We start from the raw sequence: 26,595 nt of genomic DNA, 5'->3' as shown, positions 1-26,595 counted from the left end.
GCCCATAGGGCTAGGGGGGAAAATATGGCATGGATGGGGAAATCTACTCCCCATCTCCAAGAGCCTATATGGCCATGGAATGGGCCACAACCCAAAAGCTACTCATGGCTGGAAAATCTTGACATGAGAAAACTACCTAACTCTGAGCAGGCACAACCACAAAACAACCCTCACTTCCTACACCCGTCGCTCGGAGATACCGGGACCAACTAGACGAATCCTGAGAGATGCCATAACTCTAACACATACATGGCTCGTACCCCTGAAAAAGGTACATCTATCTCAAATACGGCCACGCACAGCCACAAAACAGTCCTCAATCCCTAAACTGCCCCTGGAAGATATTGTAATAGCGTTGGACACTCCAAAGCAAAGATCTACTACAGCACACGAGAAAAAACTGCACACAACTGAACTGAAACTGCAAAGGAAAATGAAATGTTATATTAAACGTCTTCTAAAGTCCAAAATGACCTATGAGACCAAACAGGATACAATCTTGGTGGAAATAATACAATGTATAAGTAAAATAAAGCTAAAATGAACATCAATGTCCAAGGATGTACTGCATCATCACTGAAGAGCTCCGTCAATGTCCGCCTCTATAAATAGTTGTACTGGACGTCTCCCATGCCGTGCTAGAATAGTCTTGATCCTCTGAACGGTTGAAAACTTTGCAACATCGGGAGATTTTGTTGCGGATGCCGCGAAAGAATGTCGCGAAGCTCATCAAGGAGAAACTACAAGTATACCGAATCCATGAACGCAATGTATTGGGTTCTTATGGATTATGCCCTGTAAGACAGAGTGGTGAAGACGGGAGCATGCCCAATGCGCGATGGAGTAAGGGTGGGAGTGGCTAATAAGTCCGAGGTCGGGACACAAAGATTCTTTAGGGCAAAATTTGGAAGCGCCAGTTTGCTCTGTCTGCTATAATGTGCAGCGGAATGAATGTTGTATTTTCTCAAGATTAGTGATCTTTATTGCTCAAGGTTCCTTTTAGTTCTTAGGGAAGGAGAGCGCCTTCCGTCTTGTGGAGAGTGCTATGATCACGAACAAAGTGAGTGGATATTGTGCGTGCAAGTGAATGAGACTGAGAGAAGGAGAGAGAAGAGATACAACACCGAGAGGTTGTAAAACCCTCCTCTGAAGGTCCCACTCTCGTCGGCGAGAGTGGTCTACTTTGATTGCACAAAGGTGTACAATGCGTATGCGATGGACTGATGCAACTTGGACTATGCCGATGACGACGACGGTGATGACGACGACGACTTAATGGCTGAAATCTGTGGTCTTCTAACTGCTGATTTTCGGGACTGTTTCGGTGGCTGAAAATGACTGTTTTGGCTGCGTTTCTTTGGCTAATGATGGAGGAACTTCTGCAACCAACTTGGGGACTGATCTGCTACTATGTCCTAGGCTGAAAACGCTGTGAACTGATGCAGATTAGGGCTGAAAACAAAAACGCTGATTGCATCCTGCTGCTAGCCAAAAACGCTAGGCTGATCTGAATCTGCAACTCAAAAACGCTGATGGGCTGATGTGAGAAAACGCTAGCAATGCTGGACATCTGATGGTGATCATGAGAGTCTGATGTCGCTGGCCTGTTGTGGAAGGAAACGCCAAGGTCTGGAAATTGCCCGCGATGATGGAGGTCCAAAAACGCTGGGGGTGTTGGGGGGGAACTGCTGAGAAGTTGCCTGTTGAGCGGGAAGCTCCTGTTGCCTCTTCTGCCAGAAAGTGCTAACTTGGGTTTGCTTATATATTAACTTAGCAAAATTGCCCTACCTACTTTTGTTAGAAAGTAACTTAAAAATAATAAGTGAAAATAACCAAAAATAGGAAAAATAGGCTAAATGCACTGGAAAATTCCCCTAACTGATGCTAATGGATTCTGATCGGAATTCCGATGATCATGCTATGTGCAACCGGAGGATATGCATCTATGCTATGTGACTGGGCATGCACGGTCTACGAATAGACTCACATAAGTGCCAGATCACTGCTAATCTAAACTGACTGGACTGACTGAACCCTGTTGTGGTATAGCTTGTCCACGAACACATAGGGTTGGGATGTGTCACGTGACATCCCCTCCTTTTCAAAGTGATACCGAACTGTATGGCGTCGAGGGAGATCGCCAATAGCATCCGGAATCCTGGAAGGGACTCTTCGTCGGCCCACTCTGCTGTGTGGGTCGAACGGTACTTGAACTTCATAAAGGTCTGCAACGCTTGCTTCTTTGGCCCGCGCCGAAAGCGACTCAAAGTTTTCTATGGCTCCTTTGATGTTTCAACTTCGTCTAGTGTCACAAGACGGAAACCACGTGCCAATAGAAAAGAACAGACTGAACAGACTTTTAGCACTTCAATAACAACTGAATTGAGAGAGAGAGAGAGAGATGACATGCGACACAGAGTGGCGGAATTCCACCCCAGAGAATATTGGCCCCAAACCTTGGCACCCCTTTCGGTATTTCTTTTTTTTTTCCGAGAAAAAGATCCTTCTATTAGTTACTGAAACTGCCCATAGGGCTACAACCACCTCTTCAAGAGAGGGCTACAACAACCATGGTGGGGAGACTCTCCCAATGAAAAAACCAGCATATGTACAATGGGGCTAAATCAAGAAATGGGGGGAGGGAAAAGCCACACAGGTGGTCGGTAGTGCCATCGGAGTACACCCTAGACCATGGTGTAGAAAGGCCCGGGACGCCAGAGACGAAGGAAAGCCTCTCTGCGCTACCGCATGCGGTCGGAGCTGCCATGTAGTCTCTCGAGCTATCCTCTGAGAGTGTGGATCAGCTCTAGCCAAAAATCGCGAACAGTCTCTGCTGGTGGCACAGGGCAAGCCTCAAAGATGCGGAAGCAACGGGCCCGCCGGATGAACCAGAGTGTCAGGCCACTGATGAGCTCCCAACACTCCTCTCTCTCACTGCACCACTCCTGTGGAGTAAGCTCCGTGTGGCAGGCTGGAGTGTAGGTCGCCCCTCCTGCATCACTATCATTCTGCTGGTGGAAGATAGCTCAAACTGAAGTGTCGGGCCCGTGAGGGTGGACCAAGCCACTGCTCCCCAAGTGTACTGTCGAGCCATCGAGAGAGCAGGCATCAGCCGAAGAACTCAAAGCCACACCTGTTGTGCCGAAGGACAGTCCCAAAGACAGTGACGCTGACTCTCCACAAGATGGTCACAAGCTGCACATGCGGGCAAGAGACCACTATGCACTAGCCAGCTCCCAACTGCTGTATCTCTATGTGCGACCAGCCACTGAAACAAGGTGACTCGCCTCGGCTGTCTGGAGTCCCACAACCTCTCCCAAAAGGCTGCCAAGAACTCAGCTGTGAGATCCTCCTCCTGCCAATGAGGTGCTACAGCGGGGCGGGCCTCTCTCTGTGTTGCTAGTATACGACGTCCCATTCGAACAGTGTACTGGAAGAACGGGACACCTGCGTGGTCTGCAGAAGAGAAAGGGTCCCTCCAGAGCCACTTACCAGGATCCCACTGTACTCGTGCCAGTGGACAACACTCCCAAGCCCACAGCCTCCAGTGTCCAGTCTCAAGAGCTACTGGGTCAGGATCGATGACACAAGTCCTCCCACAGATGCCCACTACTCGGCTCCTCTGAAAAAAGCACTTTGCCACCTGCGGGGCCTCTATTGCAACTCGTTGTAAGCGTCCCCCACCCTTAAGCTCGAACAAAAGGGATAGAACAGTCTCTGAGCAGGCCCTGACTGGGATGGGAACCTCCAGTCGTGTGAAGGCTCCCATCCACCTGGGTGCTACTGGCTCGAGAGGCGTGAGCCACTCAGCTGGAACTGCCTCTGAGATGTCCTGGCACATGCTCTGCACCCCTCTGATGCCCTGTAGTAGCTGGAAACCCTACACCTCCTCTGACAAGCTTGTGAACTCTAACCAGTCACCTAAAGAGCGCGCTGGACCCGCTTCCATGGGACCCTAGGAAACATGAGGCCGACTACCAACCAAGTGGCCTCTTTGAGTGCTAACCATGGGGTTCCAGACAAGGGGCTGCCATAGGCGCTCCTCCGTGCAAGTAGGCTATCGCTGCTCCAGGCCTCGCCGTCAGAGCTCCCAAGATCGAAGCAAACTCACAGCGAAGCGGTTCTCCAGTCTCCTGCTCAAACCAACTCTGCGCATCTTTGTGAAGATCCATCTGGTCGAAGGTCGCCAAGGTGCCTCAGGCACGAAGCCGCTGTAGCAAGAACTCCTTCCATGGCTCCTCACCTGGAAGAAGTCCTTTGACTATGAACTTCCCAAGAAGGGCTCTGCTCTGCTGTGCTGGGTCAATGATCCCAAGCCCTCCCTGTGAACAAGGAAGAGTGATGACCTGCCAAGCCACTTTGGCTCGTGCTATCTGAGTGTCACGTCCTGACCAAAGGAAGTTCCTGATCAGCCTCTCTACCTGGCTGATACAAGAACTCAAGAAGATCCAACAAGAAGTGATGTACCACATAGTCGCCAACAACACCTGGTTGGCCACTACTACTCTGCCAGCCAAAGAAAGTCGTGTTGAGCTCCAATGTAACAACTTCCTCCTAATAGACAGGAGGAGGGGAGCAATCTGCTACTCGGGAGACAAGTCCAAACCAACCTAACAGCCCAAGTACCGAACTGCACTCCCTGGGGGAATCCACCTAAAACCCTCTCCTGGCATCCAATCGGGCACATGAGCACTACCAACCGAGAAAGCCACTGTCTTTCTCCAGTTGATCAGTGCGCACGATGCACAACAGAAGGTCTCCAGAGTCTGCTCAACACCTGTGAAGGTTGGCCTCTTGGCCATCTAAGTACAAGGCTGAGTCATTGGCAAACTCAGCGTCCAGTAGCTCATCTCCCCGAATAGGGAGTGCTAAGCCCTGTAGACCAACCTGCTGCGACACCAAAAACCTGCTCATCGCCTCCGCATAGAACAGAAAGAGGAAGGGGGCAAGAGGACAGCCCTGTCTGACCGAACGTGTGAGCATGAAGCGATCACCTCTACCTCCTGCCAAAAGTACCTGACTGTGAGCCTGTCTGTACAAAGTTGACACCCCTCTGATCCAAGCATCTAAGAAGCCCATCCTGCGTAGAGTGCCCTCTAGAAAGTCCCAGTCAACTCTGTCGTATGCCTTCTCAAAATCGAGAAGAAGAATCACTAGGTCCTCACCACGGAGCCGTGCCAGGGCAGAAGCCTCCCAAAAAGTAAAGATGTTGTCAAGGATACTTCGTTCCTTGACAAAAACTGTCTGAGTCCCATGTATAAGGCTCTCTAGAAGTGGCTGAATCCTCAAACTCAGAGCCTTCGCAAGAATTTTGTAGGCTGAGTTGAGGATGGTGATGGGGCGCCACTGTCGAATCTCATCCAAGAGCCACCCTCCTTGGGAATGAGGTAGATCAAGTCCTCACTCATGCTGTCAGGCATCACTCCTGTGTGCAAAATGAACTGAAAAGCACCACAAAGATCTGGGCCAAGCAGGTCCCAGTACTCCAAGAAAAAACTGGGAGTCAACCCGTCCTCACCTGGACAGCTACCACGGGGGAGGGCCCTAAGAGCCGTGTGCAGCTCCTCAAGCTGAAGTGGCAGCTCAAGCCTCTGACGCATCTCCTCAGTCACAAGACAAGGCATCTGTGCCCAAACCTGCTCCTTGCATGCATCCTGACGCTCTGACTGAGGCTCTGCAGACAGTAACTCACGATAAAAGTCAGTAGCAACTGCACGCATATCCTCCGGCTCAGAAGCAACTGACCCGTCGGGCCTCCGCAACTGACTGACCTTGGCATGCAAATGCCGAGGTCCCACTGCCTCAAAGAAAGCACCAGTCACTCTATCGCCCACCTGTGTCCACTGAGATGCCTATCGGTGGAAAGCAAACTCATGTCGCCTCTCCTCTGTGCTAACAAGCTCCTGGCAAGCCTGTTGTAGCTGCTCCTCCAACCAGGGACTGTCTGGATGCTGCTCCTGCATCCTTTGTAACGAAGCAATGCCTCGTCTAAGACGCTGCTCCTCATCCCTCGCTGCAGCCCGGCGAGCCAAAGACTCCTAGAGAAAGAAACGACTAATCTGAGCTAGTCCCGAGGCCACTTTGTCAGAATCCTGCCTGTCCAAGCTCTCTGTCCAAAGAGCCTCTACTCGCTCTTTGAGTGCAAAGTCCAGCAAGACCCTCTCTGGGATGCAAAGCATGCCACTGTGAGGATCACTGGTGCATGGTCGAGAAGGAAGTCCCTGCCAGAATGCCAATTGTCCCTCCCAAGTCACTAAAATGGTCACTAGTGTAGAAGCGATCTATCCGCGATAGATTCACTCCTCCCACTCTACGGTCCGAACAGGCAAGGCTGTCTGGGGGCCTCACAAAACTAGAGTGCTGCCAAACATCCGAGACCCTCAGAGTCATACAAAACCTCTCCCAAGCTGCCAGCTCAACTCCATGCACAGTAGCATGGCTACCACCAATCCTGTCAGAAGGGTCCTCCAACATGTTGAAGTCCCCCCCTATGCACCAGTGTTCTGCCTACGGCAGAGACTCAACTATCTGTGACCAAAACTCTGCTCGAGCACTCGCCACATTGGGCGCATAGATGTTCAGGAAGCCCACAAGGCAACCCTGAACCTGCATAGTAATCCACTGAGCCCTGCCTGGCACAATAATCCCTCTGCCCACAATGGCCTATTGCAAAGAGTCTGCAATAGTCATACATACCCCACCCTGGATGCCTCCATGTCCAAAAGCAGCTGACCAAAAAGTATCATATCGTCCACGCAAGAGCTGACCACGTCTAATGCGGCTCTCACACAGATGGTGCTCCTGAAGTAGTATGAGATCAATCTCTCCTCCCACAAGGCAACGCTGAAGCTCCTGACGCAGTCGGCCCCGCTGAGCTGAAACTAGGGCCCACCAAGTCCCTGCACGTTCCATGAGACGATCCTCATGGGGAGCGAGAGAGAACAGATGCTGTCGCAGCAGCTAAGCGGGCTATCTTCGAGGCTGGCTTGGATGGGGAGTAATCCGCATCCGAGCGTCCTCTAGATAGGCGTGACTGCAACGAGTGCCTGGACCAAGCCCAAGCAAAGCGAGCCGTACGTAAAGCAACCTCCTCTGTCCAGGAGTCCTCATGAATGTGTACATAGCATGGCAAGCACTGTGTATCGGCAAAGAAGTAAACCACAATGTGTCTACATCCAGCTGTATCTAGAGGTGTCACCGCAAACTTGGCCAATGGCCACAAAGTCTGAAGCATGTCTGTAACTCCTAGTTCTCCCATGTGGTGAGAGAACTCTAGGACCTGTGTGGCAACCATCCCAACACTGAGTCGAGAGTCCACTCAGTCTGGTCCCTGCCGCAAAGGGGAAAGAAGAAGCCAACAGCTGAGCCCAAGGCCTCTGTCCCCCTAGCTGCAAGGAACAGAACATGGACCCTGAAGCAGGCTGCCTCATGGTCTGCTGAGGGGTCGCCGAGAAAACGAGTAAAGTCGTAATCGAAGAAGTCCCATCGACGCCGGATGTCGATGCTCGTCAGACCACGAGGGATAGCTGCAAGGGGAGACGTATGTACCTGTAGAGGGGGTCGCAAGAAAGGCTGTCCCTCTCTGGACAAGCAACTCGTGGCAAAGGCGCTGCCAAGAGATCTCCTAGCAGGCGGAGAAGGCCCTGCCCCCTGGGTCGACTATAGAACTGAAGCGGGAGGGGGGGGAGTAGGAGTAGGAGGGAGAGGTGAAGAAGAGGGGCGGGGGGAGCGGCAGAGGTAGAGGGACGGGGGGAAGAGGTGGCGGGAGCAAGAGGCGGGGGGAAGAATGATGAGGAGGGGGGGAACTCTTGGGGGGGAGGGGCTGTCGAGGGTGAAGCTGGGGTGGGGGCTGGAGCAGGGAGCAGGGACCTCATCCTGCTCAAGAGGACCGAACCGGTTCCCCGTGGGAACCCACTGCTGCTGGGTAGGCGCCTGAGGACCACTCTGAGTGCCAGGCTGTCGCTGTGGCCCCTGCCGTCGTCAACCACGGACCTGTTGCCATCCCTCCTCCGCTAGAGCCCCACGCTTAGAGGGTGGCTTTGCATGTGAGCACTGTGTCTCTGTCTGTGGCTATTGGCCAGCCCTTGCAGGCTGGGGCTGAGTCTATGGTGTAGGTCGAGGCCTCCTCCGTGGACAGGCCTTCGCAAGATGGCCCATCTGTCGACAAATGAAGCACTGGTTGGGGAGGCCCGAATACTCCACACTGTCTAAACCAACCCCCACTCACCCGAGGCAGAAGAATGACCTTCGGGAGCGTGTGAGTGTTTCTAACCAAAACGCGAATTGAGGGAATGCCAGTCGCCTTGGCAGCTACTGAGGCTGCCATGCGAGGTGTCTCCAGGACAGCCCCAATGGCTGAGCCTATCCTGGACAAAAGTGGTAAATACTCCCTCCGCCAACCCGGAAAGCAGACGGAGATGGGGATGTCTGCCTCCTCTACCAGAACATCCGAAGTAGGGTCGAAACCATGTCTCCACTGTCGAAAGTGGGCTCGTGCTGCTCGGATTGTCAATGGACTCATGGAGATGACCTTGGACGCCATCTCGGAGGTCTCAAACTCGATCTGATAGTAACCTCGTCCGAGTATCTGTACATCCAAGATCTTGCCCACCTCTGCGAGAAGGCGGGCCTAGAGAAGGTCCGTAGCTCTCTGCTAGGTCGGGTGCCGAGAATCTTGTAGATGATAGAAGCCGCCTGCAAGCGCTCTACCTCTGCGGCTAGGCTCGCTTGCTCTGTCGGTGAAAGAGCACGTCAAATGGTGGGCTCAGCGGGGTCGGGCGAGGGGGCTTCGGACGAGTCCCTCTGTGGCGGAACTAGAGCCTCCATCTATGTCTACTGCTGCGGCGAAGAAGCGGACGATGAAAAAACTCTACTACCGAGCGCGCCGAGCACTGTCCAAGAACAATGCTGCTAGAGCCAATTGCAGGGCAACTTCGGGAAAGAGGAAGGCGGGGGGGGGAGAAGTGGATAAGGCGGGCAGGGGGGCGGCAGCTCGAGAGACAGCAGGCGAGGGGGTGGCGGCGCGAGAGGGCAGTGGGCGGGGGGGTGGCGGCGCACGAGGACAGCAGGCGGGTAGTGCAACGCGCAGCGGGGGGGGGGGGCAGCGAGAGGGCAGCGAGAGGGGGGGGGGGGGGGCAAGGGGGGTGTTAGCAATAGCGAGCTTTTCACTTCCCTTTCGATATTTCTTTATATTGCATCAACACTATACAAGCCGGTACTCCAGACTCTGCACCTTCTCCAAGAAGCATGCCAGAGAATGAGCCCTAACCTCATATTTAAAGGCCCTTGGCCAGAAAAGCAGTTTACATGAAAAGCCTTCAAACTCAAAAGCTTCTAGTCCAAAAAGCAATGCCAAAAGCTATCAACGTAATTTACAGAAATCTGTACAGCCTGCCACATCATCATGTCAACGCAATTTTTGGAAACTGCCACATCATCAGTTGCGGGTCCTGCTTTATTTTAATCTTTATGTCACTTAGGGCCCCATCGGACGGGGTCCCCATAAGTTGGTAGGACTTCTTCTACTTGTTATTCTTAGGGTTTAGACCCCTCAACCGACATCTACAAGTTGGCCCCCTTCTTCAAGGCTTTGACACGTCAATAGTTTGTTACATCTCCCCTTCTTAAAAGAGAGTAATCGTCCCCGATTACAGCATATCTGCAAAACAACTCAAGTTAGCTCAAAAATTTTCGAGGGACAATCGGTTTGCTCTTTTTATTAAGGAGTTAGCTTCTCCTTTCTGCTCTTTTGATCAAGGAGTTAGCTTCTCCTTTCGGTTGTTTTGATCAACGAGTTAGCCTCTCCTTTCTGCCCTTTTGATCAAGGAGTTAGCTTCTCCTTTCGTCCAGATCGGAACTCTTGATATTCCGACGTAGTAAAATTAGCCATCACACCCACACCGTACTGAACTTCCACGGGTGTCTTGATGCACTAACATTACATACCCAGGCAATCTCATCCAATTAGGAATATTCAGAAGTTGGCACATCACAATGCAACACAAATGCTTACATATGCATGTTACAAGACACAACAAACAGCGCCGCTGAGTGTTGGAATTAGGGTTGCAAAGAAACGCACACAGCTTGGAGAAGACGAAGGAAGCTCAAAGCACACAATAGAGAGTGTGTTGCTTAGTATGCAATGGAAAGATAGATAGCCCTAGAGTGATGGGCGTATATACAATGCTCGGGGGAAAAGAACTCCTAAAGAGGGAAAAAATGCCCCGGTGGTTGTAGTGTGTTCACACACATCACTACCACATGTATATGGTAACAAATCCCCTCTGGAGTGATGAGGTGAACGAGAGCTGGCACATGAGTAAAGGGAAGTGCCATGCCTTGAGGACATGATCAGTCAACAAAGGGGAGTAAGCTCAAAGCTTTGCGGAAAGCTTCAAGCTTCTCACGAGACAATGCCTTTGTGAAAAGATCTGCAAGGTTGTCCTGTGTTGGCACATAAGCCAAGTTGATCTCTCCTGCTGAAAGCCTCTCCCTGACATAGTGGTAATGCACCTCAATGTGCTTTGTGCGAGCATGAAAAACTGGGTTCCTCGCAACTGCCAATGCGCTCTAACTGTCAGTGTAGATAGTGTTGGCAGCGTCCTTTCCACCACCCAAATCAGCCATAAGGCGTCTCAGCCATACACACTCAACCGTAGCTGTGAAGATTGCCCTATACTCAGCCTCACAACTCGAAGTGGCCACAGTAGGTTGCTTCTTGCTCAACCATGATATACATGAACTGCCAAGCATGAAACAAAAACCACTTGTGGACACTCCCGTGTCAAAACAACCAGCCCAATCTGAGTCCGAAAAAGCATGTAAGTCTGGCGGCAATGATCCCCCCTTGGGATAAAACAAGCCAAGATGTAAAGTGTCACTAAGGTAGCGGAAAATCCTCTTGATATCCTGCTAATGCTTAAACCCTGGGCTATGCATAAATCTGCTGACCTGTGAGACTGCAAACTGAATATCTGGCCTCGTGTTGCACACATAAATGAGGCAGCCAACAGCAATTTGGTAAAGAGTGACATCAACAGAATCGCCAGCATCATGTAGACTCAACTTCAAACCTGTTTCCATGGGAGTGGCAATAGGTTTGCAATCCTCAAGTCCAAACTTACATAGTAATGTCTCTATGTAACTTTTCTGACACAAGGCAATACCACCATCACACTGCTTAAATTGTATACCCAAGTAATGATGCAACAGCCCCAAATCTTTCATCTTGAAAGTAGCATTCAAATCAGCCTTAAATTCAGCAATATGTCTCTCATTTGGTCCAGTGATCAGCAAATCATCGACATAAAGAACCACAATGAGAAATACATCATCCTCACGCTTTACATACAATGTGCTTTCTGTTGGCTTGTTAACGAAAGCCTTGTTTGACCAAATGAGTGTCAGCTTTCTCATACCAAGCACGAGGAGATTGCTTCAACCCATACAAAGCCTTCTTACATCTGCACACTTTGTCCTCTTGTCTTTTTATGACAAAACCGCGAGGCTGCGTTACATAAACTTCCTCAAATATGTCACCATTCAAGAAAGCAGTAACAATGTACTATCATAAGCTGCCAATGCACATAGAAAACACACAGTAGTCATACGACAAGTGGGAGCAAAAGTCTCTTCATAATCTATGTCTTTTTGTTGTGCATAACCATTTGCAATAAGGCGAGCCTTATGGCGATCGATCTCACCATCCGGCTTGCGTTTCAACTTGTAAACCCACTTCGTACCAATGGCCTTTTTGCCAAGAGGCAAATCACATAAAGTCCATGTGTCATTTTCTATAAGTGCATCATATTCTGATTGCATGGCAGCCATCCAATTATCTGAATTCTGTGCTTCATCAAAAGACAGAGGCTCCTCAACATCATGTAAACTAGACACAGCCAAAGCATAACAATCTGATGCATAAGATGCATGGCAAGAGCCTGAACGAGTACAACTAGACAAAGGTGCATCCAATTTACTGTCACGCAAAGTGTGCACCAGCCATTTTGGCATACCTCTAGCCTACACAATTCAGCCCTTCCTCATCAAGTACATCATGTACATCTGCATCAGTAACAAGCTGATCTGTAACATTTTCAAAAACCACCATAGGCTGTACATTTGTCTCATTGGAAATTACATTCTTATTTCCACCACTGAAAAGAGGCAACAAAGTGTCAAATGTCCTGTGAGCTTACATTACTGTCACAAAGTGATGACGTGGCTACGGACAGCAGAAACCCTAAAATTCCTGCAACCCCTAATTTTTGCCCAAAAAACCCTAATTTCCGAAAATCGCGGAGGCTTTTTTTTTTTTTTTTTAAATAAATGATGAGGGACGCGAATCTTGATTTTTCTCTACGCAATGAGAAAGAGAGAGAGAATGCTTTTGCTTTCAAGTTTTGACTCTCTGAGAGAGAGCGCGAGAGAGAGAGAGAGAGCAGTTGCTTTTTATTTGAAGCTTTTGGAGCTCTGCTTTTGGGCATCCCTTGTAACCTTTAAATTAGTGGTGAGGGCCTCACTTCTCAGAGCATCTGGACGCAGAGTCTGAGAGTGAAACCCTAGCCACTCTCTTGTACTTTGATCTGATTAATATAAAAAGAAATACCGAAAGGGGCGCCAGTCTTTGGGGCCAATATCTCTAGGCACAGAATCCGCCAGGCCAGTGTACATCTATTGTGATCTATAACTTGTTTTGAAGTGGTTATTTGGTGTTGTCGCTGTTGATTCTTGACTTGGAGTGTCCAAGTCTGTTACAGTGGTATCAGAGAACGGCCGATTTCTCTTCTACGGGAAATCCGATCCCCGAAATTTTTTTCCGCGGCACCTATGGCTTCAAGCAATGATCAATCGACTCCCTCTGCATCTGGAGATGCGGACAGGAATCACAACGAAGATTCCGGCACGAAGTATGGCCCGCCTAGGCCTACTCCAGCGGAGCAGCGAGGGATGGAACGTCGGAAATTGATTAATGATGCAACAAAGATGATGCTCAATTTTGCCAAGGACCCGAAGATGGCAAAATATATGAACCAGACCTCTTTGGAAGAGGTACAGATGGAGCGGCAGAGAACCACAACACCACTCCCGAAACCCGCTCTCAAGAAACCTTCTGCCTCCAAGAAATATACAGAGAAGGAACTGGAGAACGTGATTGATGCACGGATTGCTCAGCTTTTCGACGTGCAAAACAAAGGCAAAAAGCAGAAGAAAGGCATTGACTTCCCGGGATATTTGTGTCGTCGGTCGACATTCGACAAGGCAAAGAAACTGAAGGAGCGCGTCAAGTTTGAAGGCCTACCCAGTTCTTCTTCTTCTTCTTCTTCTTCTTCTGACAGTTCTTCTAGCTCTTCAGACTAGAGCGAAGAAGACAGGAAAAGCCAAAAGTGAAGCAAGAAACAACGCTTCGGAAAGGGCAAGAAAAAGGCAAGGGAGTCTAAGTCTGCCCAATGGTGACACTTCTACAGAGGACTCGTCTACGGACAGTTCAGACTCTGACAACGGAAAATTTTATGCGAACAAGAAGAATTTTTACAAAGCCAACCAGTATGACTTTCTCGAAGATAAAAGCAAGAAAGTCCGAGAGTTTAAGAAAGGTGGCCAAGCACTTAAGTTTGATACTTTTTCGGGATACTCCGATGCTTCGAAGGCTTTGTCTTTTATACAGCAGTTTGACATCGCTTTCGCGGGAGGACGCTATTCAAAGCACTCCAAGATTCGGAGAGCTGCCTCTTATTTTAAGGGGAATGCTCGTACTTGGTGGTCCACGCTTCTATTAAGCAAGAATGTGCCGGTTACATGGCTGAAATTCAAGAGGCTTTTTATTTCTTCTTGGTTGACTCAAGAGTTTGAGCGAGATATACAAGCTGCTTGGAACCATCTTCGGATGACCAAGAGCGATACAGTGAATTCTTATTGTGAAAGATTCTGGAGCTCTTTTCTACCCGCCTCTTCATTCAAGAAGATCTCATTCAGAGAACAGATTGAACGGTTTACCTTGGGTCTACCTACAGAGATCCGAGATCACTGCTTGGAACAGAAGTCAGCTTCTATTCAAGAGTTGATGAGTCATGCGAAGCGGGGCTTTGCCATTCACTCTGGCAGTCTGACCTACCCCACAGATGAGGCCATGACACAACGAGCCGAACAGACTTCTGGGAATGAAAGTAGAAAGAAAAAAGAGCAACCAAGAGAAAAAGGATGCACGGCCCAAGCTTACTCCTGAGGAGAGAGCTCGCTTCATTAGAGAGGGGAAGTGCTTTGGATGCGGGGAACATGGACATATCTCCGCGAAGTGCCCTAAAAAGGCACAGAAAGAACAGAATGATAAGACGACGACAGGCCTGAGAGTTCGAGAGCAACTGAGAAACGTGGCAGAAAAGGCAGATAGAAAAGCAGAACTGGTACCACATGGCGTGGGACCTGCACCAAATCTAATGAATGAAAGTACAAACTTTGCCGCTTTTTGGGCAAAGTGAAGGATCAGGAAGCTCTTTTGAAGGAGCTAAGGCCAACTTCTTTTCACTTGGAATTGGCGGCTCGATTCCGCCTGTGCCACAGGCGGAGGTAGTTCGACTGGCACCCGGATGGGATGTTGCCATTACACAGAGCATTGGCAAACTTCGTTTGCAATGACAGGGGTGCTCAGGGCACGCGAGTGACGTTCTACTCAGGATCCCTTGCTACCACAAGAACTACGCCGTGGTTGACTACCGGGCCGAGAAAGCGACTTTGATAAATGAAGGGTAGCTACATTGCCGATAAATCATGGTCTAAGATCCGAATGAATCTTGAATGTCGTGTGATGTCCTGTGATATCTGGTGATGTCCTGTGATGTCCTGTGATGTGACTGTCGATTTCGTACATGTGCTAGAAGTGTGTTCCTAGTACGTAGGTACTAACAGTCAGTGTCTGCTAAGACGGTTTATGGCTTTTGTCGGTTTTGCAGACGTAATCGTGGTCGATTACAATGCTTTCAAGAGGGGGGTTTGTCACAACGTGATGACATGGCTACGGACAGCAAAAACCCTAACTTCTACCAAAAACACTAAAATTCCTGCAAACCCTAATTTCCGAAAATCGTGGAGGCTTTTTTTTTTTTTTTTTGAGCGACGCGAATCTTGCTTTTTCTCTACGCAATGAGAAAGAGAGAGAGAGAGAGAGAGAGAATGCTTTTGCTTTCAAGTTTTGACTCTGAGAGAGAGAGAGAGAGAGAGGGAGAGAGAGAGAGAGAGCAGTTGCTTTTTATTTGAAGCTTTTGGGGCTCTGCTTTTGGGCATCCCTTGTAACCTTTAAATTAGTGGTGAGGGCCTCACTTCTCAGAGCATCTGGACGCAGAGTCTGAGAGTGAAACCCTAGCCACTCTCATGTACTTTGATCTGATTAATATAAAAAGAAATACCAAAAGGGGCGCCAGTCTTTGGGGCCAATATCTCTAGGCACGGAACTCCACCGGGCCAGTGTACATCTATTGTGATCTGTGACTTGTTTTGAAGTGGTTATTTGGTGCTGTCACGGTTGATTCTTGACTTGGAGTGTCCAAGTCTGTTACAATTACTGTCTCTAGTACATGACAACAAGGGCTTAACAGAATCTTCCACAAACACAACATCCCGTGAAACCAAAATACGCTTTGTTTGCGGATGATATAACCTATAACCTTTGCTTTCAGCACTATAACCAACAAAAATACATTTGACAGCCTTATCATCCAATTTTCTGCGCTGTGTTTGTGGCACCAAAGCATATGCCAAACAGCCAAAAACACGCATGTGCTCAATAGAAGGCTTTCTATCATGCCATGCTTCATATGGAGTAATAGACTGCAAAGCTTTCGTAGGACACCTGTTAAGTACATAAGTGGCACAGATGATGGCCTCAAGCCAAAAAGAATGCGGCAAAGCTTGACTTTTGACCATACATCGTGCCATTTCCGTCAGTGACCTGTTTTTCCTCTCAGCAACACCATTTTGCTGAGGTGTATAAGGCACTGTACATTGGTGTTTCATCCCACGACTAGCCAGAAATGCATTAAATTCATGAGACATATACTCCCCCCCTCGATCGGAACGGAGGGTGCCCATAGTACATTTTGAGACATTTTCAGCCATAGCCAGAAATTGTTTGAAGCACATAAAACTTCGGACTTCGCTTTAAGCAGAAATACCCATGCATGACTGGAGTAATCATCAATGAAAGTCACGAAGTAAAGGTAATTGCCCAAGGACGGAGTTTGCATGGGCCCACAAACATCACTATGCACAAGCTGCAACCTGCATGTGGGCCCGAACCGAACCATCCTTTGGAAACTTAGAACGCTGCATCTTACCCAAAATACAGCCTTCACAACATGTTTGACAGGTGCTTCAAGGGGCGGCAAAGAAGCAACCATAACAGATTTCTGCAAACGCAGCAAACTGGCAAAATTCAGATGACCAAAACGTGCATGCCAAAGTTTTTCATCTGAAATAGCCCTTGAATCTGCAACAGCATTTGCAAAATTTTGTCCACACTTGTCATACAAAGTGAGCTTATACAGCCCACGGCACAAAAGGCCAGATGCAACACTTTCATCACCAAAACTGAGATCATGAACTGTACATCTGTCATCCACAAATTTGACTACAAGTCCAAGTCTAGCAAGTGCGGATACAGACAAGAGATTCTTCTTGATCCCAGGTACATAAAGTGCATCAACAAGCGTGAAAGAACTACCATTTGCAGCAGTAAGCACAATCTTTCCAACTCCCTGAACCGAATAAGAGGCATTGTTGGCACAAGTGACTGAATTCCCATGAGCGACAGACTCGAGAGAGGTAAACAATTCACGATGTGAGGTAATGTGCTTTGTAGTACCACTGTCGAAATACCACACATGTGAATCTGCAACAACTGACAAGCATGCATCATGGAAAGCAGGATTGTAAGTGCACTCTGCGTTAAAAGCCCCATTCTGCATCAACATCAGCATCACAGTCTCCTTTCACAGAAGACTCAACAATGGCTGCATTTGTAGTGGAACCAGCATTTGCAGTGGAACCACCCTCTTTCTTCTTAGCCTCTTTGGCCTTCAACTTAGGACACGACTTGATCAAGTGATCATTAGCTTTACAATAAAGGCAACGCTTCTTCTTTTTGCCCTTATCACCAGAATTGCCGGACGAAGTGCTGCCAGCAGAAGCATTAGGAATAGAAGTTTTGCCACTCGCAGCAGAACCATAAGAAGTGGTTGCATTGCTGTTACCACCCTTTCTTTGAGAAGCAATAAAAGCCTGTTCAACTGCACGCTGTCTAGTTCTGTTTTTTCTGGAAAGTGACTCTTGCAACAGCAATGTGCATAATGCATCAAACTTGACAACTTTTGGATTTCCTTCGGTCATAAGACTCCAAGTACTAGCAAAAGTCTGGTAGGAATCTGGTAAGGCATCAAGAACAGTCTGTACAAGGGAACTGTCTGAAATGACTTCACCTGCAGAAATAAGTTGCTCATTGATATCCTTGACACTAGCAAGAAAAGTGTCCATATCATCTTCCTCATGCATAATCTTCAACCAACTCTTTACGCAGCAAAGCAATTTTAGCCTCATTGCGACTTGCATAAAGACCAGCCAAAATATCCCAAGCCTGTTTTGCAGATTTTGCTGAACGGATGTGAGGAACAATGGTGCGCTTCATAGGCAACGCAATCAATGCATGAGCCTGCGCATCCTTTACATCCCAACGAGCTTGTTTTGCCATAGGCAAAACAACTCTAATAGCAGCAATCCTTGCAGCAAGACCTGCAACATCCTCAACATCGCCTACATCCTCAGAACCAGGACCTGCACAATATTCCAAACGCCCTTTGACACAAGAACGTGTTGCATCATATAAGCCCACATGGGGTAATTGTCCCCATCCAACCTGTCCTCAGCAGCAAACATCTTGAACACGTTTGTGTTGTTGTTGTAAGCCATGGTAAATGATGCACCTGATGTGAAAACTGCCCGAAAATAGGAGAAACGGAGCGGGAACAACACGTGTTATATAGCACGAACCGTAGAAGACTGTAAGACACCTGTTATGCAGAAAACGGCACTGACAGAAATTTTGCACAAAATGACGAAATTGCCTGTGCAGACCTGCCGGTAGTGGAAACGGAGGCCGAAATGAGCCCGAATCAAAAATCTGAGCTGACCTGCGAACGCTTGCCAAAGCTCACTGAAATTGGAGAACGTGAGCAGGCGTGTGCTGGAGCAACTGGCGACTAAGCCCGGGAGGACGCAACCTGCTCTGATACCAATTGTTGGAATTAGGGTTGCAGAGAAACGCACACAGCTTGGAGAAGACGAAGGAAGCTCAAAGCACACAATAGAGAGTGTGTTGCTTAGTATGCAATGGAAAGATAGATAGCCCTAGAGTGATGGATGTATATACAATGCTCGGGGGAAAAAACCTCCTAAAGAGGGAAAAAATGCCCCGGCGGTGCTAGTGTGTTCACACACATCACTACCACATGTATATGGTAACACTGAGCACTCCCCTGAGACAAACGGTCTGCGGTATGAAGCTACTCAACGACTACCTCGTCACTCCCCCCGCAAATAACCTAAAAAGGTCCGGGCCATGAGCTCAAAGGACTGTACAACCAAACGCTCCCCAGACCGCAGTCTGCGTCGCTTGGAGGTTCAAGCATACAACCAAACGCTCCCCAGGCATCGGCTTGCGTCGTTCGTAGGTTTTCAAACATACAACGAAACGCTCCCCAGGCATCGGCCTGCGTCGTTCCGAGGTTCAAACAATACACACCAAGACACGTTGAAAACAGATACCATCCATTTCAAACAAATTCCAAACAGTGATCGATCACCAAACAAGTTCTCAAACAGATTTCAAACTTAAAAAGCAATCTCGACATCAATCGAGCTCGAAAAGTCGACTGACTTTCCATCATCAAGAATTAGGGTTAGGTTCCTTCCATAAGGTTGTAGACAACCACAGCATGGTCCATCAGCTCTTGACAGACAGTGTTCCTCTGGCGGCGATGGTAGTTCCAAGACATAGCCATCGCACCGAACCTCCAAGGTTATCAATTCAAGAAGAGACATCTACTGAGAGATGTCGAGAAATTTCAAGATATAATCTGCTAGGGTCTCCATGGCAAGCATTTCAGGATATACCCCTCTGCCAGAAGTTGCACTCCGAAGGAAGATGTCAGAAACCATATAACTTCGGGCAAAAGTTTTCTTGAAAGCTTGCCAAGTCCTTGGAAGTGTGCAGCTTGGTAGCTGTAGACATCAACATCTGCATGGCACTGTCTCTAAGAAAAACAACAGCTCGAAACAAATCTTGGATCCTTCTCTTGCAAGTGACCTTAATGGCATATGCCCTGTAAGACATGAGCGGTGAAGACGCGAGCGCGTCCGATGCGCGATGAAGTAAGGGTGGGAGAGGCTAATAAGTCTGGGGTCGGAGGCCGGAGATACCTCAAATAAAATTCCAATAGCTGTGTCTGCTCTTTTTTAGGACCGGTATGCTTTCAGAAAAGCACACGCCTGATGCTCTGATACCACTGTCACAAGATGAGCACCACGTGCCAATAGAAAAGAACAGACTGAACAGACTTTTAGCATTTCAATAACAACTGAATTGAGAGAGAGAGAGAGAGAGAGAGAGAGAGAGAGAGAGAGACGACACGCGACACGGAGTGACGGAATTCCACCCCAGAGAGTATTGGCCCCAAACCTTGGCGCCCCTTTCGGTATTTCTTTATATTGCATCAACACAGTACAAGCCGGTACTCCAGACTCTGCACCTTCTCCACGAAGCATGCTAGAGAATGAGCCCTAACCTCATATTTAAAGGCCCTTGGCCTGAAAAGCAGTTTACATGAAAAGCCTTCAAACTCAAAAGCTTATGGTCCAAAAAGCAATGCCAAAGGCTGCCAGCGTAATTTACAGAAATCCGTACAACCGCCACGTCATCATGTCAGCGCAATTTTCGAAAACTGCCACGTCATCAGTTGCAAGTCCTGCCTTATTTTAATCTTTATGTCACTTGGGGCCCCATCGGACGGGGTCTCCATAAGTAGGTAGGACTTCTTCTTCTGTTACTTGTTCTTCTTAGGGTTTAGGCACCTCGATCGACATCTGCAAGTTGGCCCCCTTCTTCAGGGCTTTGACATGTCAGCAGTTTGTTACACCTCGATCGGGATCTGCAAGTTGGCTTTGTTCTTCAGTGGCTTGACACGTCAGTAGTTTGTGACACATGGACCAGGGTAGGTCACTTGATTGATGTTTAATGCAGGTAGGCCTTTTCATTTAGCCATATAGAGTGATAGTTTACATATTTGTAGGCTTCTCTTCTAAAATTCCTATTTTTTTCGGGTTTTTTACCAATAGTGCGTATTTTTACGTACCTTAAACCTCAATCCATATAGGACTGCGTACCTTACGTACCGAATGCGTACAGTATTTTACGTTTAGTTCCATCTTGCCCCACTCTGCCAGAAGTTGCACTCCAAAGGAAGATATCAATGGCATGTAACTTCAGGCAAAAAAATTTCTTAAAAGCTTGCAAGTCCTTGAAGTGTGCAGCTTGGTAGCTAAAGACATCCACCACTGCATGGCACTACCTCTAAGAAAATTGGTGGCTCGGTAAATCTTTGATTCTTCTAAGTAATTCCTCATGGCATAGATGTTGTCAAACTGCTGCAGAAATTGTAAAGCTTTCCTTGGATCTTTCTCTCCCAAAAAAGCAAGAAAAATTTCTTGTGAAATCTGAAATCGCCATCTTGCTTTGTCTGCTTTTTGGAAGGATCAGTATGCTTTCAGACTAGCACACAACTAGAGCTCTGATACCCCTATAACGGGAGTGGCACCACGTGCCAGTGGAAATGAACAGGCAGAACAAACTTAAAGCACTTCAAAAGAACTAAACTAAAAGAGATGCACGACACACGAGACACAAAGTGACGGAGTTCCATCCCCAAAGAGCACTGGCCCCAAACCATGGTGCCCCTTTCGGTATTTCTTTGTATTGCTTCAACTCAATACAACGTCGGTATTCTTTGCTCTGCATCTCCACACGGGAGCATGCCAGAGTAATTAACGGCCCTTGCCCATGAAAAGCAATACAACATCTGATCCTAAAAGCATCTGGTCTCCCAAAAGCTGCAACATAAATTCAAGAATCATGTGCAGCCTGCCACGTCACCCACCAGCGCAAAACGCGAGAGTCCTTACAGCTGCCACGCCATCAGCCAATTAGCACAATTTGCAATCATCCGTACAACAGTCGCGTCATCATTTATATGCGCAAGAGAACTTGTGTGTGTGTGTGTACGCGCGCGCTATCTTATTTTATTATTTTAGGCCCCATCGGACGGGGTCCTATAAGTTGGGAAGACTTTTTCTACTTCGGCCACTCGGCTAGGATCAGTAAGTTAGTAATAACTTCTTCTTCTTCTGTTTCTAGGGTTTAGGCCACTCGGCCGGGATCTACAAGTTGGCTCAGGTCTTCAGTGGCTTGACAAGTCAGCAGTTTGTGACAATGTCCTCTAAACTTATATGCTTTCCCATATGAAGTATCTCCTATTGAAGCTCCTGCATCTTGTTGATATGATCCCTCATGGATGAGTTCTTCACATCCACGGTCCTCAACTACACCTCTAAGGCTATCTGCTTCATTGGAGAAACTCGATTATATAGTGAAGAAAGCCTACCCCAAATCAACTTCCCGTCCTTCATCAATCAAATGTGTCTGATGACTGATGGTGTACTCTTGAGGACTATGAAAGACCAGATTCGAGCATTGACACTGTAATCACTTCCGGCATGTAGTGGTGGAGATCCGCCCCCAAAGACTGACGCCCCTTTCGATATTTCTTTATTATTAATTCACAAAGGTACAAATTGAGGGGCTCTTCTCTGCTTCTCCACGTGCTAGAATCATGCCAGAGAGAGACCCCTGATTACATTTTTTTTTCGAGAGAGAGAGAGATCCTTCCATTAGTTACTAAAACTGCCCATAGGACTACAACCACCTCTACTAGAGAGGGCTACATCAAAACAAGGGGAGACTCTCCCATTAAGAAAACAAAATATGTACAATGGGGCCTAAATCACAAGATGGGAGGAGGGAAGAGCCACACAAATGGATGGTAGTGCCATCTGGGTGCACCCTGGACCATGGTGAAGAAGGGCCCTGGGCGCCAGAGTCGCAGGAAAGCCTCTCTGTGCTCCTGCATGCGATCGGAGCTTCCCTGAAGTCTCTCGAACTGACCCCTGAGAGTATGGATCAACTCCAACCAAAAGTCACAAACAGTCTCCGCCAGTGGGACAGAGCGAGCCTCGAAGATGCGGAAGCAACGGGCCCGCCAAATGAACCAAAGTGTCAGGCCACAGACGAGCTCCCAACACCCCTCTCTCTCTGCACCACTCCTGGGAGGTAAGCTCTGTAGCAAGCTGGAGTGTAGGTCGACCCCCTTGACACTATCATCCTGCTGGTGGATGATAGCTCAAACTATAGTGCCAGGCCCGTGAGGGTGGACTAAGCAGCAGCACCCCAAGTGTAATGTCGCACTATGGAAAGAGCTAGCATCAGTCGAAGAACCTGAAACCAAACTTTTTGTGCCATGAGGCAGTCCCACAGACAGTGACGCTGACTCTCCAAAGGATGGTCGCAAGCTGCACAGGCTGTCGAGAGGCCACTATGTACCAGGCAGTTCCCCATTGTTGTAGCTCTGTGCAACTAGCCACTGGAACAAAGTGACTCTCCCAAAATCCTGACAAGAACTCAGCTGTGAGACCCTCCTCCTACCAATGAAGTGCTGACGCGGAACGAGCCTCTCTCCGTGCTGCCAGTATGTGTCGCCCCAGTCGAACAGTGTACTGAAAGAAAGGGATCCCAGGGTGGTCGGTTTAAGAGAAGGGGTCTCTCAAAAACCACTCTCCAGGGTCCCACTACACTTGTGTCAAAGGGTAGCTCTCCCAAGCCCAAAGCCTCCAGTGACCTGCCTCAAGGTCTGCTGGGTAAGGATCTGTGACTCGGGTCCTCCCAAGATGCCAACTACTCGTATCCTCTAAAAACAGCACTTTGCAACCTGTTGAGCCTCTATTGAGACTCTGTGAAGTCGACCCTCTCCCTAGATCTCGAAGAACATTCAGCATGCCACGTCATCAATTTTTATGCAAGTTATTGAGTTCGTGTGTGTGTGACCTACTTTATTTCAATAATTTTAGGCCCCTTGGCAAAGTTTCTACAAGTTATTGAGGGTTAGGATTTTTACTACTAACCCATCTTTAAATTTGGGACACTCGGCAAGAATCTGTAAGTTGGTAAACCCTTCTGCTTTTGTTGCTTCTGCTAGGGTTTAGGCCCCTCGGCAAATGTCTGCAAGTTGTAGACTCTGGGAGTCCTGGCCCTCTAGGTCTTCAATGGCTTGATACGTTAGCAGTTTGTGACAAAAGGAAACTTCAAACTGTTGAATGAAAGAGGTAGCTTTTGGGACATCTCCACTTTCATCAAAAGTATCAAACTTGACTCGAGTGTTCTCAAGTCTAGAGAACTTTATATCCTTCGCGAAATGGCGGGATTTCTTGGCTATGGGTCTCGACTGGATGTTCATGGGTATTCTGAAAGAGGAGTGAGGTGGAACTATGGATGATAGGGAAAGTTTTCTTAGACCTCGTTGAATGGAAACAAAAGAATTTGGCTCACTTCTGCGTTCTGAAGGATCTCGAGCATTCCGCTTCTCGGATTCTCTAGGTTCCTGAGCATATCGCTCATGCCACCTTCTCAAAGAATCCCATGTCATGTTGACTTCTTGCAAAGAGGAAAAACCGCGCCCTATTTTTGCTGCCCTTTTTTATCAATGGCTGCCCATTTATTAAGTGGGCGGCCGGGCACTTTTAAAAATGATCTAAACCTACTCAAAACTCAATAGAACCTCTTACACAATCACAACCCAGGCGTCTATCGATGCAGCCTCTTCGCAGATGTAATGCTAACATAGACTCCTTTATAGGAAAGCATCTACATTCTCGAAAAGCAACTCGCTTTTTCAAAAGCAACTGCATTTCCTCTGCTTACTCTGAACACATCTTTATTCAAGTGCTTGTCTCATCTCTTGTGCACAACTCTACTGAGTTTGGAATCCCTTCTGACAATGGGATATTCCCTTTCCAATGCTCCCGTTACCCACCATGTGACAGATCAGAAATACCCATCGCTTAGTCCTTTCTCACCAGACTTATGAAACAACTTCTTTGCCATGCTCTATGTCACCCATCCCATGACGCATCAGAGATGTTCGTTTTGGATGGTCGAATTATTCCTTCTCAATGCTCTCTGTCACCCACCCAATGTGACACATCAGAAGTATCCGTTCTTGGTGGCCTACACATATTCCCGTTCACAGTGCTCCCGTCATTCGTATGAATGACGCACTAGAAGCATCTTAACTCCGATGTCTCCATCGAGAAAACCCTCTCACTTATAAATCCAATAATTCATTCAGAATTATATTTCTTTCAAATAAAGCTAAAATAGCAACAGGTAGGGCAAATGGCTAAAATCCTATATAAGACAGCCCTTGGCTCACCATTCCAACATCATATCAGAACTCGGTACCCACACGGGCATCATCTAGTGCCCACACCACCTCAAGACCTAGTGTTTCCATTGCCTACACAGGTTTTTGCATCAGTTCAGCCTAGTGTTTTGCATCAGATCAGCCCAGCGTTTTTGCATCAATTCAAACCAGCGTTTTGCATTAGATCCTATATAAGACAGCCCTTGGCTCACCATTCCAACATCAGATCAGAACCCAGTACCCACACGGGCATCCAATGCCCACGCCACCTCAAGACCTAGTGTTTCCATTGCCTACACACGTTTTTGCATCAGTTCAGCCCAGTGTTTTGCATCAGATCAGCCCAGTGTTTTTGCATCAGTTCAACCGAGCGTTTTGCATTAGATCAGCCCAGCGTTTTTGCACCAGATCAGCATAGCATTTTGCATCGAATCAGCTCTAGAGTTTTACAGTTCATCCACATGAAGCATCAGCATTCATCCATTGTATCAGCAGTTGCGCAAGTAATCAAAGGGAGTACTTGCTTTGGCAACAGAGCAAGGGGGCCCTTGAGGGTGGTTGGGACCCAACATGCGGTGTCATCTCTCCTCTCTCTGCCTCTCTCTCTCATTGTGTTCAATTCAATTTCTCTTTCGAGGGAAGTAAAGTAGACTTGTGTTTGTGTGAAGTACTAGATCTGAGTTAAAACCCTTAAACCCTTCCACTCACCTGAAACACCTGATCAGGATTGCATGAAGTCAATGTCTACTCATATGCTTCCTTGAGTTCGATATTGAGGTATGTAATCAGGACGATTACTCTTCTTTAACAGGAAGTATGAGACCAACCGCCAACGTGGCAGTCCTATGTATGGATGGCTTGCTGATGTGGCCATGGCAAAGTCCTAGCACAAAGACCTTTTTATGCATGTATACTTAAGTTAGCCATATGAGATTGGTTGTGGATGATTGCCATGAATATACAGCCTGCACTTTTTCCTATGAAAAAAGTTGGGCAATGGATGATATATAGACAATCTTGAAATATGCAGAAACACGCCCTCTTGCCTTATACCATACATAAATATGGGTGATGGAAACTTCTGGCACATATCGAAAAACTCCATTGCTAACGTTATCTTGATACCTCTAAAGCCAGCATTGTTGATAAGAACGTCGATTCTTCCAAAGGCTTGCCATGCTTTCTCCGCAGCTGCATCAATTTCCGGTTCACTGGCACTGACATCAAGCGGGAGAAGGACATGTTGAAGAGGAGGTTGGAGGGGGGTGATGTCGTCAAGAAGGGCATGAAGGCGATCGGTTCTCCGCGCAGACGCAATTACGCGACAGCCACGTTGAGCTAGCGCAAGACAAAAATCCCGCCCTAGCCCAGATGATGCCCCCGTTACGAGAACCACCTTATGCTGCAGGTCCTGCAGCTCTTCATCAGCTGCCCTCGTCGTCATCCTGGACGGTATTTGAACTGTTCGCCCTATACAATAGTTAGTTAGTGTCGGCTTCATCATCCAGCTAATTAAAAATAGCAGTTTGAAAACCAGCCTTCAATGCAGAAATCAAAAGTAGAATCGCTGATTAGCACACGAACTAACTTTAGTAGCGATGTTAATACTGCCTTTTTTACCAGTATTACATGTATTACGGAGTTGGTCTAGTGGTTAAGGCAAGGAGCTCTAAGAGTGTCCACTATGATTCAACCATGTAGCATGCGGGTGTGGGTGCATGGGTGCTATCTTGAAAACTAGTTGAAAAAAATATGTCTGTTTTACCAGCATTACATGTATTACGGAGGAGCTTATACAATTCCTCCGATTGAAAATAAATGTGAAACTCGCAAGAGTAGTGGAACCTATAGCTCAAGGGAATCTTAAAAGAAGGGACACCAATTCAGAAGTAAATGTCACCATATATGTGGTAGTGATGTGTGTGAACACACTTAGGACCGCCATGGCACTTTTTCCCTCCCTAGGAGATCTTTTTTCGTGTGCATTGTATATACACCCATCACTCTAGGGCTAACTTAT

General features: G+C 47.8%; 1 protein-coding gene across 1 annotated transcript in view; it reads right to left on the bottom strand.

The window, feature by feature from the left end:
* The window catches only part of LOC147419335 (uncharacterized), a 38,170-nt gene extending 12,083 nt beyond the window's left edge, over positions 1-26,087 (bottom strand). Inside the window, exon 1 of the mRNA XM_086506055.1 lies at positions 25,701-26,087. Coding sequence (XP_086362181.1) covers positions 25,701-26,079 — 379 coding nt within the window. The 5' untranslated portion in view covers positions 26,080-26,087. The remainder of the gene's footprint in view (positions 1-25,700) is intronic.
* Positions 26,088-26,595: the final 508 nt, after the last annotated feature.

This window comes from Adiantum capillus-veneris, chromosome 29 (genome assembly GCF_014529385.1).
Source record: "Adiantum capillus-veneris isolate H3 chromosome 29, ASM1452938v2, whole genome shotgun sequence".
NCBI classification, from domain to species: Eukaryota; Viridiplantae; Streptophyta; class Polypodiopsida; order Polypodiales; family Pteridaceae; genus Adiantum; species Adiantum capillus-veneris.
This window is presented reverse-complemented; position numbering and strand designations above follow the sequence as displayed.